At 41.3% G+C, this 15,652-nt stretch overlaps 1 protein-coding gene across 4 annotated transcripts in view; it reads right to left on the reverse strand.

The window, feature by feature from the left end:
* Nucleotides 1-14,448, reverse strand: part of RTEL1 (regulator of telomere elongation helicase 1) — a 94,529-nt gene extending 80,081 nt beyond the window's left edge. For all 4 annotated transcript variants that reach the window (XM_027849854.1, XM_027849868.1, XM_027849862.1 and 1 more), the window contains exons 1-6: nucleotides 14,364-14,448; nucleotides 12,762-12,896; nucleotides 10,350-10,548; nucleotides 9,614-9,707; nucleotides 8,399-8,480; nucleotides 4,609-4,669 (exon numbers count right to left, since the gene is read on the reverse strand). In XM_027849854.1, the coding sequence (XP_027705655.1) occupies nucleotides 4,609-4,669; nucleotides 8,399-8,480; nucleotides 9,614-9,707; nucleotides 10,350-10,548; nucleotides 12,762-12,863 (538 nt within the window). In that variant the 5' untranslated portion in view covers nucleotides 12,864-12,896; nucleotides 14,364-14,448. The remainder of the gene's footprint in view (nucleotides 1-4,608; nucleotides 4,670-8,398; nucleotides 8,481-9,613; nucleotides 9,708-10,349; nucleotides 10,549-12,761; nucleotides 12,897-14,363) is intronic.
* Between the last annotated feature and the right edge of the window lie 1,204 nt (nucleotides 14,449-15,652).

A 15,652-nucleotide genomic window follows, 5' to 3' on the forward strand; every position in this document is an offset into this window, starting at 1 on the left:
ACTGCTATGGATAGCTACCCAGAGGCAATGGCTCCTGGGGATGAGGTCTCTACAGATTCCTTTAGCTGGCTGGAGGGGGCATTCCTGGTAGCCCTGATGTCACCCAGGCCAGCCACAATAGGTAGAAAGTAGAATTATCCAGTGAGGACATCAGGAGCCTTGGAGCCAAGGCCTTTCCTAAACTAGATGATGGCCTCAAACAGTTCATTTACTCTATGTGCTGTGGTTTCCTCAACCAAATGCCTAGTATAGGCCTTCCAAGGAAGTTATGAAGAGAACTGGGAAGCACCAGTAAGTATATATCAAGAGTTCCTGCAGAGGAGCTATTTAATTCTAGGCCACAATCATTCTGCATTTTTCAGCACAGTATCAAAAACTGTCAGCATCCTTTTGAGAACAATCAACCTTCAACCAAGAAAAGCATTCACTGGGGATTCCAGCTCCTTTGCTTCTCCCTCCTGTGGTTTTCTTATGAACAATTTCACTGGTCTTTTATATTTCCACCACGACTATGTGGATTAGGACCAGAGGAGGCAAAGAGAGTCAAGGAAGGGAGGAGAGAGGGGGAGGAGAGAGGGGGAGGAGAGAGGGGGAGGAGAGAGGTGGAGCTTCCCAACCAATCCTTGTCAAGGACATCCTAGGCACATGTTCTACAATGGTTTCCCTTTGCCATTTTTGATCAGGAAATCTAGTCTCTGATATTTCCTACTATTATGGCTGGCCTAGATGGCATCAGGGCTGCCAGGAATACACAACTATTGTGGGAAAGAAGACGGATAGTAGGTGTGTAGGTGTGTGTGTGTATGTGTACGGAGGCTGAACAAGGTGGTACTGATGAAGGAGTAAGGAAGAAAATGTACTCTAGTACATCCCAGCAAATCTAAAGGAATAAGATAAAATGAAAAAGGTTGGAAATAATGGCTTAGGGGAATAGGTCTTAAATATTGGTTAAACTAATGCAGAGCCTTCATCCCTCATTCACCACCACCAAAGGCCAGGGTAGGTAGGTAGAGGTAACCACTGTTTAGACCAAACAAGGAACTCTTGACACAGATATCCCTGCCCCAGCATATACTGTGGCCTTTGTCACTCAACCCTGGAAGTCTGGAGTTCCAGCCCTGGCTGTTCTCAAGGACTGGGACTGGAGGCCTCCTCAATCCCTGGCAATTGTGCCCTCTATCACTGCTTATCACCCAGTATTAAGGATATAAAAAAAAACAGCACCATCAATCTCTCATCACTATTGACTGTCTGAGGAGGCTGGGGGCAGGGATGGGGTGGGGTGGTGGGGGCTGCTGCTGAGGAAGGAGGACATCCTGCTTCCATTGCCGCAATGATGTGAAGTGGCTAGGGGATGCCTGGGCCTCCTTTATCACAAGGCTCTACCAAAATCAGTTTGTCTCTATCATGAAGGTGCCCGGTAGCATTTTGCCCAAGATTCACAACTATCTCCATTATACATCCTTCCCAATCACCATTATCATTAACCCTCCCATCACCTTTACTGACCACCTGAATGAATGCCCTTTCCACTGGTCTGTTTCCCTATGGCTAGCAAATTCCTACCTCCTGCTCCCCCAACCTCTACAACTCAGAGCTCTTCTCTTGCCAAGGTAAAATCCTCTCTATTCTGTTTCCTTTTCCTGGCCTCAGTTCATCACTGTCTTCAACTCTCCTGAGCTCCCTCTCCACTTTAATCTCAGCCATCCCCAGGGATGGGGCCCCCACTTTAGCCTTCATCAGCACTCAAAACATTACATCTCTCTAATCCCGACTGAAATGCATTCTGTGATCATAATGTCCCATTTCTCCTTCTGCTCGTTTCTCTGTAGTCTACTGTTCTGCCTCACTGTGACCTCCAATCATTCCCTCCTCCCTCCCTGTTCTCCTAGTGTACCCCCCCTTTTCTGGCCTCAATTTCCTCTTTTCACAATAAATCAATCAATGCACATTTATTAAATGCCTACTATGTGTCAGACACCACTATAAACTCTGGGAATACAAAAAGAAGCAAAAGACAGAGATCACGAGATTATAAGGGTTATGAAGAGAGTGAGAGGAGAGAAGGTGGAGGCACCTATTGTACTTGGACTTTTTGAGGACTTGCCTACAAAAGGCCGAGGAGATAAAGGATGATAGTAGGGATGGTAGGATCAAGTGAGGGTTTTTTCAGGATGGAGAAGACGTAAGCATGTTATTTTAGGCAGTAGTGAATGGGCCAGTAGACAGGAAGAGATTGAAAATAAGTGATAAACAGATTGTACACTGTCTGTGGAGGGAGAGGGAAAAAATTCAACTCAAAAACTCATGGAAGTGAATGTTGAAAACGAAAAATAAATTAATAAAAAAATTATTAAAAAAATAAAAAATAAAATAAGTGAAAAAGCAGGGATGCTGGAAGGGGCAATCTGTTGGAGGAGACAAGATGGAAGAAGACTGCTTGAACAGGTAAAAGGGTAAGGCTTGGTAACGGTAAGGTAGCTAAGTGGCAAAGTAGATAGTACACTGGGCCTGGAATCAGGAAGATCTGAGTTCAAATCTGACCTTACTAATTCTGTGACCCTGGATAAATTACTTAACTACCAACTTGGCTTGATACATATCTACTAAGCTCAAGCTGAGCCTCAGACAACAATCACATTTATTCACGGAAGATGGGGACCCAGAGTGAATGATTTAGTTAACTTCAGTTAACCTATTTATTCACAGTAGAATAGCAAGAACAGGCCTAGAGGTTTTGTGGTTGTAGTGACACAGGAAGGGGGAAGGATGACGAACATTAGGCCACTCTCAAAAGGCTGCAGCCCAGGAGAAAGAAGTCCCAGACTAGATGGCAGCAGCGAGTCACCAAAAACTCATCCAAACTCCCAACTAACCCTAGGAGTGCCAGAAAGCTCCAGTAAGGCTCCCAAGGTCTTGCAAAGACAGACATGGCCATTTGAGATCTAATAGGTTGTGGATAGAATAACAGGGCTCTTAAAACAGATTCCAGTGATAGAACTGCCAGGTTTTAATTAGGAAAACATTTTCCATATCTAGAATTTGTATTGCATCTACTTCCTAAGAGATTTAAAACAACTTACAAAGTTAAATACATGGAAAACAAGACAATTGGAAGAGTTTTATCCTTCCTAGTGTTCTAGCCTTTTTGAGGCTGCCTGCCATGATTGGGTTTTATCCTCAAGAGAGTGGTAAAACAAGCCTACTAAGAATACAAGTGGCAACAAAATGTAATAGGACGTAATAAATAAATATAAATATGGTTGATTTCAAGCAACCATTCAATTCTAAAGATACCAATGAATACTTAACTATTTTTTTCTTTTTAAAACTGTTCTTTTATGTGATGCAGCTCTAGCAACCATTAAATTTCTTTGTTAACAAGACACTGCATCTTAAAAGAAAAGGAATGGAACTTTTGGTGTGGCTGCTCCAGGCCTGAGAATATTCACTTTTTCCTTTCTGGGGCATACATTTGTTCTGGATGTTATCTAAACTATGCAATTGGATAATTCCCCATTGTGCCCTTCTATCCCAATGGAATAGCTTGCCACTGTGCAACAGACCAGGGTATTTAGAAATATGGATGATTTGAGGATTATTTCAGAGGCACCAGACAGAAAACGACATATGACCATTTGGGGAGAATATGTAAAATATCAAGGTGTTAAAAGGAAATCCTGTATCCTTTCTAGCACAGGAAAAGCAGCACAACCGCAACATTTTTTCACATGAGACAGCTGACTTTTCCCCAGCTAAAAGTTTATTTTACAAATTACCTCTTCCTCCTAAGTCTGTGTCCTCATCTATAAAATGAGAATGAGACTTCCATTACTTACCTAACAGTGGCCATTAGCAAAGTGCTTTGTAAACTTTAAAGAGCCATATAAATGTGAGTCACTGTTATTAATACAGATGAGAGTTTTACCTTTAGCACAGTTTGCTAATGTTCCTAATGTAACAAAATGAACCCAAGGTCATCTGCTGTTGAGGAAATATGATAAATACTGAACTCCAAGGACCACAACTGGCTGCCTAACTCTAGAACCGGTCCAGTTAACAGTACTCAATTCATCACCATCTGATGGCACTGATCCTGACGATCAATGACTTGCTTTAAGAGGCCATGTTTTACAAGTACTTTCTCATTGATTTCCTGCTCATTGGAACCAGTCTGAATGCTACTGGACAAATAATCAAAAGAATGCCAAAATTTCAAGGGAGAATCTGAACTACCCTTCAGGTCATGACAGAAGAATACCAATATTAAACCATGGCAAGGATTACCTACCTACCTACATTAGGGTCTATTTGGAATAACTCCCTTATAGGAATTCCGGAGTAATTAGAAGTCATAACAATCATTCAAACACACATCTCTGATTATTATCCCTATGTGGCCAAAGGGCAAGTCCCATGAACTGGACTATTTATGGTCAGAGTCAGAAATAAAACCCTGGAATCCTAATTGTTAGTACTTGGCTCCATCCAGTAGAGCACCTACAAGGGAAGCAGGTGAGTCCTTAAGAAGTAGGCCATGTAAACTCATATTTTATATCATTCTTCCTCAATGCCTCTTCCAAAGAAGCTGAGGATGTTCTTATTTACCTTCCACATTGTTGTAGAAATGACAAGAGTGAGTTGACACCTTCTTTCGACACACATGGATCTGGAAAATAAAATATATTTGTGTATTCATCTGAAGAGTCAATGTGCCCAGAAGACAAAAGAAAAGTTTTGTTATGGAAGATGTAAACGACAAAAATCAGTTTAGTTGGATACCAACTGGTTGGGGTGCTGTGCTCCCAATTTTGTTCTTCCTTGCTCTAATAGATAGTTGCTAGTTAGAGTTTCTGCACTGAGTCAGAGGCCTATTGACCAGCAGTCACTGGCCAGGAGACTGTCTTATGGGAAGTGAATTCCCCACCACAGGACACATTCAGCAGAGGCTGGATGGCTCCTTGTGTGGTTGCTGTCAAGGGGATTAGACTAGATGAATTCTAAGATCACTTCTCTAAAGTCACTTCAGAGACTATGATTCTAGGAGCAATGACTTACCTTGGGCTACCTTCATATCACAATACCAGAAAAAGCAGAACAAAGAGAGGTGAGCATGGATTCCTCACCTCAACCATAATCCTATCCAGTTTCAAGAACTGGGAATAAAGACAGTAAGTACTGCTGAAATCTAGGCCTAAAACTATCAATTAATCAGCAAGCATTTGTTAAATGCTTATTATGTACTAGAATATACAAAGACAAAAATCAAACAGTCCCTGCCCTCAAAAAGTTTACAATCTATCAAAAGAAACATGATGCACAGAAGTTATACAAAAGAAAAACAAGGTAATTTTAAGGAACAGGCACCAGCAACTAGGGAATCAGCAAAGATGTCTCAGCCACACACAGAGATGATCACAGCTTGGGTTTCTCCCTCATCCAATGTTCCAATTCCATAATCAAATGCATTCTTCTATCTGATCATAATTCTCCTTATCATTCTGTCTTTCTTTGTACCTTACCCTCCTAAACCTATTCTTTGTCCTGATCAGAATCTCCAATCCCCTCCACCCGTCAGTACTTCCTCAGGCTCTTACCCCACTCTGATTTTGCTTCCCTTCCTTCACAATCTCAACCCTGTTCTACTCTCTTTTATCTTCTACTCCCAAATCCCTTTCCCTCTTCTACTTCCATTCATGCCTTGCCAAGCACCAACCCTGCATCATTCCTACCCTATGTTTCCTCTGCTCTTCTTCACATGCTGCTGAAAGGAGCTGGACAAAGAACCAGCTGGGTCCACTACAAATTCAGCTTGTCTTACCTCAAATGGACCCTCCGTGCAGCAAAGCAATTCTTTAATTCCTAAGTGATTCACTATCCCGCTCCTCGGGACCATCCAAACTTTCTTGTTTCAAATGTATCATACCACCTTTCTTCCCTTCCTTCCCAACCTCCCCTTCCCTGCCCTCCAGCCCCCACCTACCCCCAAACCTCAGGTAAGGATTTCACCTCCTATTTTATTGAAAAAAGAGAGGCCATTAGTTTGAGGCCCTTCTTTTCTCCATGTCCTCACAACAAAATCCTCTGACATCATCCTACATTCTCTCCTTTACTCTAATCTCTGACGATGAGATTGATGGCAGTTTTTTCTTGCCAAAGCCAACCCTACATGTGCACTTGATCCCATTCCCTTCTGTCTTCTCCAGCTCCCTAAAATGTTATCCTCCAGCTAATTTTTAAATCTCTCCATTTCTACCAGTTCCTCCCCTACTAACTACAAATATGGTCAAGTCTTCCCCATCCTGAAAAAACCTTCACTAGACCTTACCACCCCCTAAAGCTATCATCCTATGTATCTTTACCCTTTCTTGACCAAACTACTAGAAATGTCTGCTGATATTCATAGCCTCCCTTTCTACTCCTCTCACTTCCCTTCTCAACCTTTGAAACCTGGCTTCTGATGTTATCAATCAACTGATGTTATCTCCAAAGTGACCAGACCCACAAAATCTGTTGGTCACCTCTCAATCTAAATCCTTCTTGATCTCTCTGCAGATGCTGCTTTCCTTCTGGATACTCTTCTATGAATTATCCTAACAGTGCTCTCTCCTAGCTTTCTTCCTACCTCCCCAACTGGTCTTCTCAGTTGCCTTTGATGGATTATCATTCATATCGCACTCTCTAATTATGGGTTTACTTCAAATTCTCTGGCCTGTTTCTTCTTTTCTTTTCCCTTCCCCCTTGGTCCTCCCCCCCTTCTGTCCCTACTCTCTCCCCTGGTGACCACATAAATTCCCATGAATTTATCATCTCTTTAAAAATGATTTCCAGATCTATATATCCAGTCCAAATCTCTCTCCTGAGCTCCAGGCCCAAAACACCAACTGCCTAATGGACACTTCAAAATGGAAGGCCTACAGATACCTCAAGGTCAACACATCCAAAACAGAACTCATTATCTTTCTCCTCAAACTCACCCTGTCCCCAAATTTCCCCATTTCTGTCAAAAGTATTTTTGTTACCCATTCGGTTCCCCATACTCACAACTTCAGCATTATTCCTGACTCCTTACTCTTCCTTACCCCACATTATCACATCTGTTTCTAAATTTCATTGTTTCTATCTCCACAATATCTTACATCTATCCCCTTCTCACTATTCACACAACTACCCCTGTAGTTCAATCCCTCATTAACTTTTTAGAAAGACTTTTAAATTCTTATTACTTTTTAAATATTCATTTTAAAAAATTTTGGGTTCCAAATTCTCTCTTCCTCCAACCACACCCCCACCCCATTGAGGTTTTTTTTTAAACATTCTTTTTTTTTAGTTTCATTAACTCTTAACTGAGCTATTATAATGGCCACCTAATAGTTCTTCCTCTCACAATTCTTTATTCTTTTCAACATAACCTCCAGAGCTGCCGAAGTGACCTTCCTTGAGCACAGGTCTGACCATGTCATTTCCCCACTCCATAAACTCTAGCAGGTCTCCACTGCCTCTAGGATGAAATATAAATGCTGCTGTTGGGATTTTAAAGCCTTTGGCAACCTGGCACCAACCCACCTTTCCAGACTTATTATATGTGCATCACCTCCCTTCCCATATTCTATAGTCCAAGCAAACCTGTGTTGTTGCCATTCCCTCACACACAACCCTCCCTTGTCTGTTCCCATGGCCACCCTCCATGCCTGGAACACACTGTACTCTCTTTTCTCCTAACTTTTAGAATCATCTTTTTTCTTTAATAGTCAGCTTGACTGAGCAACTTCTACACAGAAGCCAACCTGGTCCCCCTAACTGCTAGTGCCTTCTATTTAAATTACTTAAATTACTTCAAATTACTTTGAATTTCTTCTGAATATATTTAAATGTGTACAGATAGTCTTCATCAATAGAATATAAGCTCTTGAGAGTAAGGACAATTTTATTAATGTTATTATTATTATTTTGTATCTCCAGTGCCTAATACAGTGCTTGGCACACAACAGGCACTCAATAAATGCTTATTGATTGATAAAAGTGTAATAAGCCTGAAAAAGTAGGTTAGAGCCAGGTTGTGAAAGGCTTTAAATGGCATACAGAAGAATTTGTACTTGATCCTAAAAGCAACTGGCTACACCTGGAGTTTATTAAGGGAGGGGGGAAACACGGTCAGATCTGTGCTTTGGAAAAACTGCTTTGGCAGCTGGGTGGACGATGGAAATGAAAGAGGAGAGACTCTCCTCTGGGGCAGTTAAGTTGAGGGCAACACCACTGAACAGAATAAAGAAAGTCCCCAATACGCATTCAGAAAATACTGCCCAACTTCCTGATGAGTTGTAAGCAAATGGAAAGGACATATAAAGTGGAAACAATGAAGACACAAAGTCCAGCATAGAAAATGCCAAGTTCCTACCTGTACGTGGTTACTTTCTATCTTCCTCACTTCAGGGTTGATACACAGCTGCTCTCTAGAGCCCAGTACACACACCTTTGGTCTGTTTAAAAATAATGTACAGTTAGTAGGAAAAAAGAAGTTCACAAAACAGACTGCAAAAGACATGGCTCAGACAGAAATTGGACACATGCAAAGAACAAGCATAGACAGGGTAGCTAGCTATAAAGGTATAGGAGGAAGACCAGAAAGAAAGACAGGTGGACAGTACAGCTTTGAAAGCCTTAGGATGAATTTATTAGATACTCAAAAAGAAAAGCAAACTCTGTATAAGAGAGATCTGAAGTTTCAAGTACAGTTTCTTTTTTTGGTTCTAAAAATGCTTTAAAAAATGCCAATTTAATTTGGTGTTTGAAAAGTTCAGAATAGAAATGTTTTAGCTTTTTAAAAGCTATACTGAAATGGTTATGGTTATTTACATGGGCCACTGAGCGGCCCTTTTCCATCTTAAATGGATCACCTTAAATCCTCCTCTAATCCAGGAAGTTTTGTTAAAGAAGATTCAGTGGGGTAGATTTGGTAGATTTCTTAAACTGGGTGGAAGAGTGGAATGGGGTGAAGAGGCAGAGAGGGAAAATGATGCTCAAGTGTTACACAATAATGACCTCCATTTAGGAGCCTAGTAAGAGGCAGGAGATAAGGATATATAAATGAATCTTCTTTTGTGAGTTCTAATCAAAATCCCTACCATGCAGAGAGCTATTCCCTCAAGAACTCAGAGTGCAAAAGGCTTGCTCTGCTTGAAGTGGTGATGGAGTCAAAGAATTACAACAAGCAAGATCGGGAACATGGAAGTGTACAGAGGAAAAAATGCATATTGAACCCTGACCTAAGCATCTGAGTTCCTCCTTACTCCTAACATGAGAAAGTGTCTTGAAACATGATGCCAGGTATTCATCTTGGCTCCAGACTTTCAACCCATTAAAGAAAATAAGGGTAGATAGATTGGGCCACTCCTCTAACTCAGGGAAGATGAACGGAGATGAGTAAGAAGAGAAAGTAAAATGCATGCAATGTGGAAAACGAAATCATTTCTCAAAAGAAAATGGCATTCAATACTGAAATTTAAAAAACATTAAAAACTCATCCATTTCTGGGGACTGGTTCAGCTCTTTGGACACTAAGACCTTCTCCTCTCCATATTTATTATATTCTTATGTTTACTGATATACTTACGAGTAAGTAGTGTTCCTTAACTCACTGATGACCTGAGTGAGCTGAGAATGGGTTCTGGAGGCATAAATGATCTTCGGAATATCAGTGTAGTATGCTGACAAAGTGTGGAGTGAGGCAGAGGAGGCAAAAATAAAATAATTACACAAGGAATAGCCTAAGATAACACATTTATTTTTAACAAAATTGGCATTCAGATAACAACTCCCTCTCTTCCATAGATAGTGGAGAATTATACAACCTAGGATAATCTATTGGAAATGAGATAAGTAGATAGTTTCACTGCCATAAGAGAAAATGTTCTAATCCCAGGTTTAAGCTCAGAAAGGGTAATGAGAAATGAGACAGCCACAAACACTCTCACATCCCTTTTGTTCAAAAGGTGGTGAAGTGGATGGTACACTGGCCCTGATGTCAGGAGGACCTGAGTTCAAAAGATAGAGAATGGGAGAACATGCATCTCAGTCTTGAATCTCCTTCATTTCTTCTCTAGCTTGAGGTAGATATCTTCCCACTGAACCCAGATGACACTGGAGGAGAAAGTGAGGCTGGTGACTTTGCACAGCTCTTCCTCACTTAAATCCAATTCATTTACAAGTCATGGCATCACCTTCCTGATGTCACGGTCCTCTTCAAGAACAAAAGACAAACAACAACAACAACAACAACAACAACAACAGCTTGGGCTATCAGATGGTATTCCCTGCTGGAGGGTAGTGGATGCAAGGGGAGATTGTACCTGTGGTATCTCCATCTGTGGCAGCATTCCCCCATGATGACATTGGTCTATCAGGAAAGAGCTCCACCCCCTGCATCCTTTCAGCGATCTTTCGAGCAGTGATTGTGTCTTTAAAGTGCTCCCGCCAAGCCAAAGTGGTACAAAGAAGACAAAGAGTCTTTCCTGTTCCTGTGGGGCTCTCAAGAATGCCATTTACCTTCTGAAGACCAGGGAAATGAGGGAAAGGTTTAAAAAGGCAAAGTCAGAGGGGCCATGTTGTCCTATATTAATCACAGAAGTTAAGCAGAGCAACTATTTGAATCACTCTAATAACTCATATTCATGACACTTTAAGGTTTACAAAGCACTTTCCTCACAACAACAAGTAGGCATGGAGTAGGTAGGCATTCATTTTACAAATGAAACTGAGGTTCAAAGAGGTTAGATGACTTGCCCACAGTCACATACATATCTTGGAAGAGCAAGAAGCTAGGGCTTAAACACAAACTCTCTATTTTCTCACTATAGCATTCTGTCCAGGTACTTGTATGTTGCATGTCTAAGTTCCTGCTGCCCTGGCCTTCTCCTCTACTGGCCACAGCAGCAGCAGCTTTGCTGCCTAGACCAGAAACCACACGAAAGAAGTTATAACTCCTTCACCTCTGCAACTTCTATCCTGACTGGTGATTGCCTTACCCAGCCCTCTTTCAGGAAAAACTAAGACCTGCATCTCTTCACTCTCTATACCCCAGACATACTTTTGACAGTCTCACCAGCTGTCTGGCCACCTCAAACACACCTTTCCCAAATTTGGGAACCATGATTAAATCAACTCTGCCCCTGTTCTGGAAGGGAAATGCCAGCCTACTCCTGTGGCATCACTCACCATCCCCTTAACCTTCTAGACTAAAGTGCTGTACCCTGACCTACATTGTTTCCCCTGTTAGAATGGAAGCTCTTCAAGGGCAAAAGGCTTTTGTTGCTTTTATATCTGTGTATATATCCACAATGCTTGACACTTAGTAAACACATAATACATAGTTTTTCATTCACAATTCAAAACTGATGAAGCAAGAGGCAGTATTTTATAAAACAAGTAAATGCTAAGATGTTACAATTTAAGTTGAAACTCTCAAACTAGTTACACAAATCACAGCTTAACTTGGTTTTAACATTTTTTTTCATTGAATAAGATTATGATGGTATGTTCAACTCAAAATTAACAGTAAGATACTTTGCTAGGGGCCCCTTAAATAACAAATAATTTTGCAATTCTGAATTTAGGCTTTCAAACAGTTGCCTTCTCTAAAATCCTAAATATAAATCTAATATGTGAATGCCTGTAATCATTAGGTTCAATGAGAAGCTAATAACACAGCTCTGCAAAAGCTGTGAACTTAGCTGGGGTTGAAATGGATCCAAGTCTCCATTTTGTTAGAAACAAACCAGCTGACCAGAGCTAAAACCTAGGCAGGATACTAACAGCACACAGGAAATCTCAGCTCCAGCATCATAATCAGAATAAATCCTCAGATGGGAGAATTATGGACAAGGAATATTTCAAATTCCATCAGAAATTACTGATGTGGTGGTTAGTTTTTAAAAGGCTTCTGCCCACCCCGCCCAATTTCTTTTTGAATCTTTGCTACCAAGGATGGTTCAGTAGGGATGGAAGTATTTGAAAAGAAATGTGAAATTAAAAAAAGTATCAGTGAAAGATAAGATAAAATTAGAAATAAATAGCCAATACATACTACAAAGTATAAAGGAGAGAAACAATTGTAATAAATACTTGTTGAATTGAACTTAATGGCAAAGGCACAAAAAACATTATCTTGATTCCACTTTAAAATGCAGAAAGAAGCACAGAAGAGTTGAAAAAAATGGATCTTCTTTTTTATAGATTGACTGAGTCATTGCAAAGGTGGGGATTTGGGATTGGAATAGATGAACCTCTGAAGTTCCCTCCAGCTATAGAACTACGATCCTATGACTACAAGTGGGGAATATTGCACATCCACAGAACTGATGCATTAGCAAGTTTTACTGAACCACTCTTTTTTTCCTCTTTCTGTTTTAATATTTGTTTACAAGGGGTAGTTCACTAGGTAGGGGAGGGAAAGGAAAGAAGGATACTTTTGCAAATAAAGGGATTGTAAAAACAAAAGATACAAAGAAAAATAAATAAATGAAATGGGAGAGAAGGGGAACCAAATCTGCAACTCTTCCAACTGATCAAGCACTTCTCCTTTGTCATTCTGGTATTCCAGGCTTATTGTTTTGCATTTTAAAATAAAATAGAAAATAAACTTACATAAGGGGGGAAGGGAGGAATAAATATGTAAGAAATTATTATAATATATCAGGTATTTTTTGAATCACAGCCTTAACATGAACTTGTGACTCAAACAAAGATTCTAAAGGATGTCTCACCTTCTGTAGGCACTCCAGGACTTTAGCCATATAATCTTCCTGACACTTGTATGGTTGGAAAGGAAAATCCACTGTAACGCCATTTAATGTTATCTTGGGCATATTTAACTGTTTTCAGTACAATTTCCAAATTTCCTGAAATTCAGCATATTTACTATTAAAACTCCATGAAATTATCCCAGACTTCTGAACATTTCTGTGCACACTAATGAAGGTAAACAGCTATGACATTTTTGTAAATAATAACGTATATCGGTTAATTTTTTTGCGGTTTGGGGTTGGTTGCCTCCCAAAGGACAGAGATGATAGTTAACATTTACAATTGCATTAAGGTTTTAGCATTTAGGGTTTACAACAACTCTTATGGGACAGGCTACAGAAATTACCTCTATTTTACAGATGGGAAATTGCCCAAAGTCAAACAATAGCAGAGCCAGAATGGGAAAGCAGATCTCCCAATCCAAATGTGGCATTCTTTCAACATCACTACTCTACTATTCCTCTATCTCTAGGTTATAAGTGATATAAGTGACAATGGGAGGTTAAGCAACTAGTATGCACACAAGCAGTCAGAGAGCTGATTTGGGCAGTGTAGCACACTGGAAATTGGACAGAGAGCAGGGGCTCAAATCCTACTCTGGTACTTACTTCCCAGGGTTTCTACAAAATTGAGGGGGGCAGGGGTAGATTTTATGACGTCTGAGGGTTCTTACACTCCACCCTTGGATCTCCTGCTTTTGTTACACAAAAGTTCGAACAAATAGCTTAAGCCACACCAAGTCTGAGCGACCTTTAGAAAAGCAAAGATCCTGCTTAACTGAAGCTATTCACTATGGAGTACCTAGGGATTTAAGTTGCTCTGCTAGGTTCCGGGGGACAGGGCTTAAGCCATCGGAGGAAAGCTGCAGAGTGCCTAAGGGGAACTCCCTTCTCAGCCCACCCACCACTCCCGAATAAATGCAGGCTCCCCCAGTCAGAATGGAAGCTCTCAAAATACAGGGGTAGTTTCGTTTCAGCATTTGCATCCCCAGAAATTGACACAGCCCCACAAGTCTTTAGCACTCAATAAATGCTTTTTCACGCATTCCTTGAGAGGCAGATTTGGGCCTCCAAGAGAAGCTACTTAACAATCCATTGAAATAACAATTAAAGCTGGTCCAAAAGAGGAATGGGCCGGGTAAGGGAGGGATTAGTGGGGTTCCTCCCCACCCCCACCTTCAGGGTACCCCAGCGGAAGCAGAACCCCTGAACACATATTGTAGAGGGGATTTCTGTTCAAGTGAACGACCTAGCCTAGGGGAACTGTTATGTCTCTTCCAGCTGAGACTTTCTGATTTTGTAACCGATGCGGGGCTCAGATTTGTGGGGGGAAGGGAAGGTGCAAGAAATGGACAAGAAGACGCAAGCTGGAGCCCTCCAATGCAACGCAAGCTTCCTTCCTAAAGAACGCAGCAGGAAGCCAGCCACCGCGCAGCCTGCTGGGAGCTGTAGTTTTTTCTAAAGATCATCCTTTTAACTCCAGAAACCATTACTTCTCCCTTGACTTCCGATAGAACCACTGAGTAGACACGAGTGGACAGACGGATCCCGAGGAGTACTTACCAGCCCTTTTCAAGAGCTCTCCTCCCTTTGTCTCCCCGGGTCCTCCGCAGTGCCCCAATTTGCACTTTCCCGGGCAGCAGAGAACCATTGGCCTAAGTTGTCACGTGATACTTACGTCACATCCCAGGTCCAAAGCCGGTCCTTCTTCCCGTGATGCTCCAGGCGGGCAGTGGTTGGGTCGGGGCGGGGGGGGGGGGGGTAAAGCCTCTGTTGCTACTGAGGCTGGGCTAAGTGGAAGTGAGGTCCAGCCCCTCCTTTCCTTGGCTCTGTGCTCTGATTGCCTCGGTGCTCGTCCTCTGTGATCCGCTTAACGCTACCATCTGTGTTGAAGCTGTTCAACCTGAACAAAACAAACACTCAAAGAGTAAGGTTTATCTGATGCCTGCTCCCTACTCCCACCCTCTACCTTAATCCATTTTTGTATACTCTTCTCATGCACACCAATTATGAGAAGTAGCTGAGTTCATACATCTTTGGGACCCCATAGACTATAGCTTGCCAGATCCTTCTTCCTCCACTCTCTTCTGAAGTCTATCCAAGTTCATGTTCGTTGTTTCCATGACGGTATTTATCTTATCCTCTGCCATCCTCTTTTCTTTTTGCCTTCAATCTTTCCCCAAGTCAGGGGCTTTTCCAATGAGTCCCATCTTCTCATTATGTGGCCAGAGTATTTAAACTTCAGCTTCAGTATTTGACCTTCCAGTAAATAGTCTGAATTAATTTCTTTACCTATTGACTGATTTGATCTCCCTGATGTCCAAGGGACTCTCAGAAGTCTCCAGCACCATAATTTGGAAGTGTTGATTCTGCAGCACTCAGCTTTCCCTATAGTCCAACTCTCACAGCCATACATTGCTGCTAGAAAAACTGTAGCTTTGACTGTACAACCTTTGTCAGCAAGGTTATATCACTGCTTTTTAGCGTGCTGCCCAGATTTGCCATAGCTTTCCTTCCAGGGAGCAAACATCAAAATTTCATGGCTACAGTCACCATCTGCAGTGATTTTTGAGCCCAAGAATATAAAATCTGACATTTCTTTCATTTTTTTCTCCTATTTACTAAAAAGTGATGGGACGAGTTGCCAAGATCTTAGTTTTTTTGATGTTAAGCTTTAAGCTAGCTTTTATGCTTTCCTCTTTTACTCTCATCCAGGGGCTTCTTAATTCTTTACTTTATTGCTGATATTTCCCTCAGCAACCTTAATTCCAGCTTTTGATTCATCTAGTCTGGCATGTCACATAATGTACTCTGCATATAAGTTAAGTAAATAAGGTCACAGTATGTAACCT

This window comes from Vombatus ursinus, unplaced genomic scaffold (assembly GCF_900497805.2).
Source record: "Vombatus ursinus unplaced genomic scaffold, bare-nosed wombat genome assembly UNPS02000580.1, whole genome shotgun sequence".
Taxonomy (NCBI): Eukaryota; Metazoa; Chordata; class Mammalia; order Diprotodontia; family Vombatidae; genus Vombatus; species Vombatus ursinus.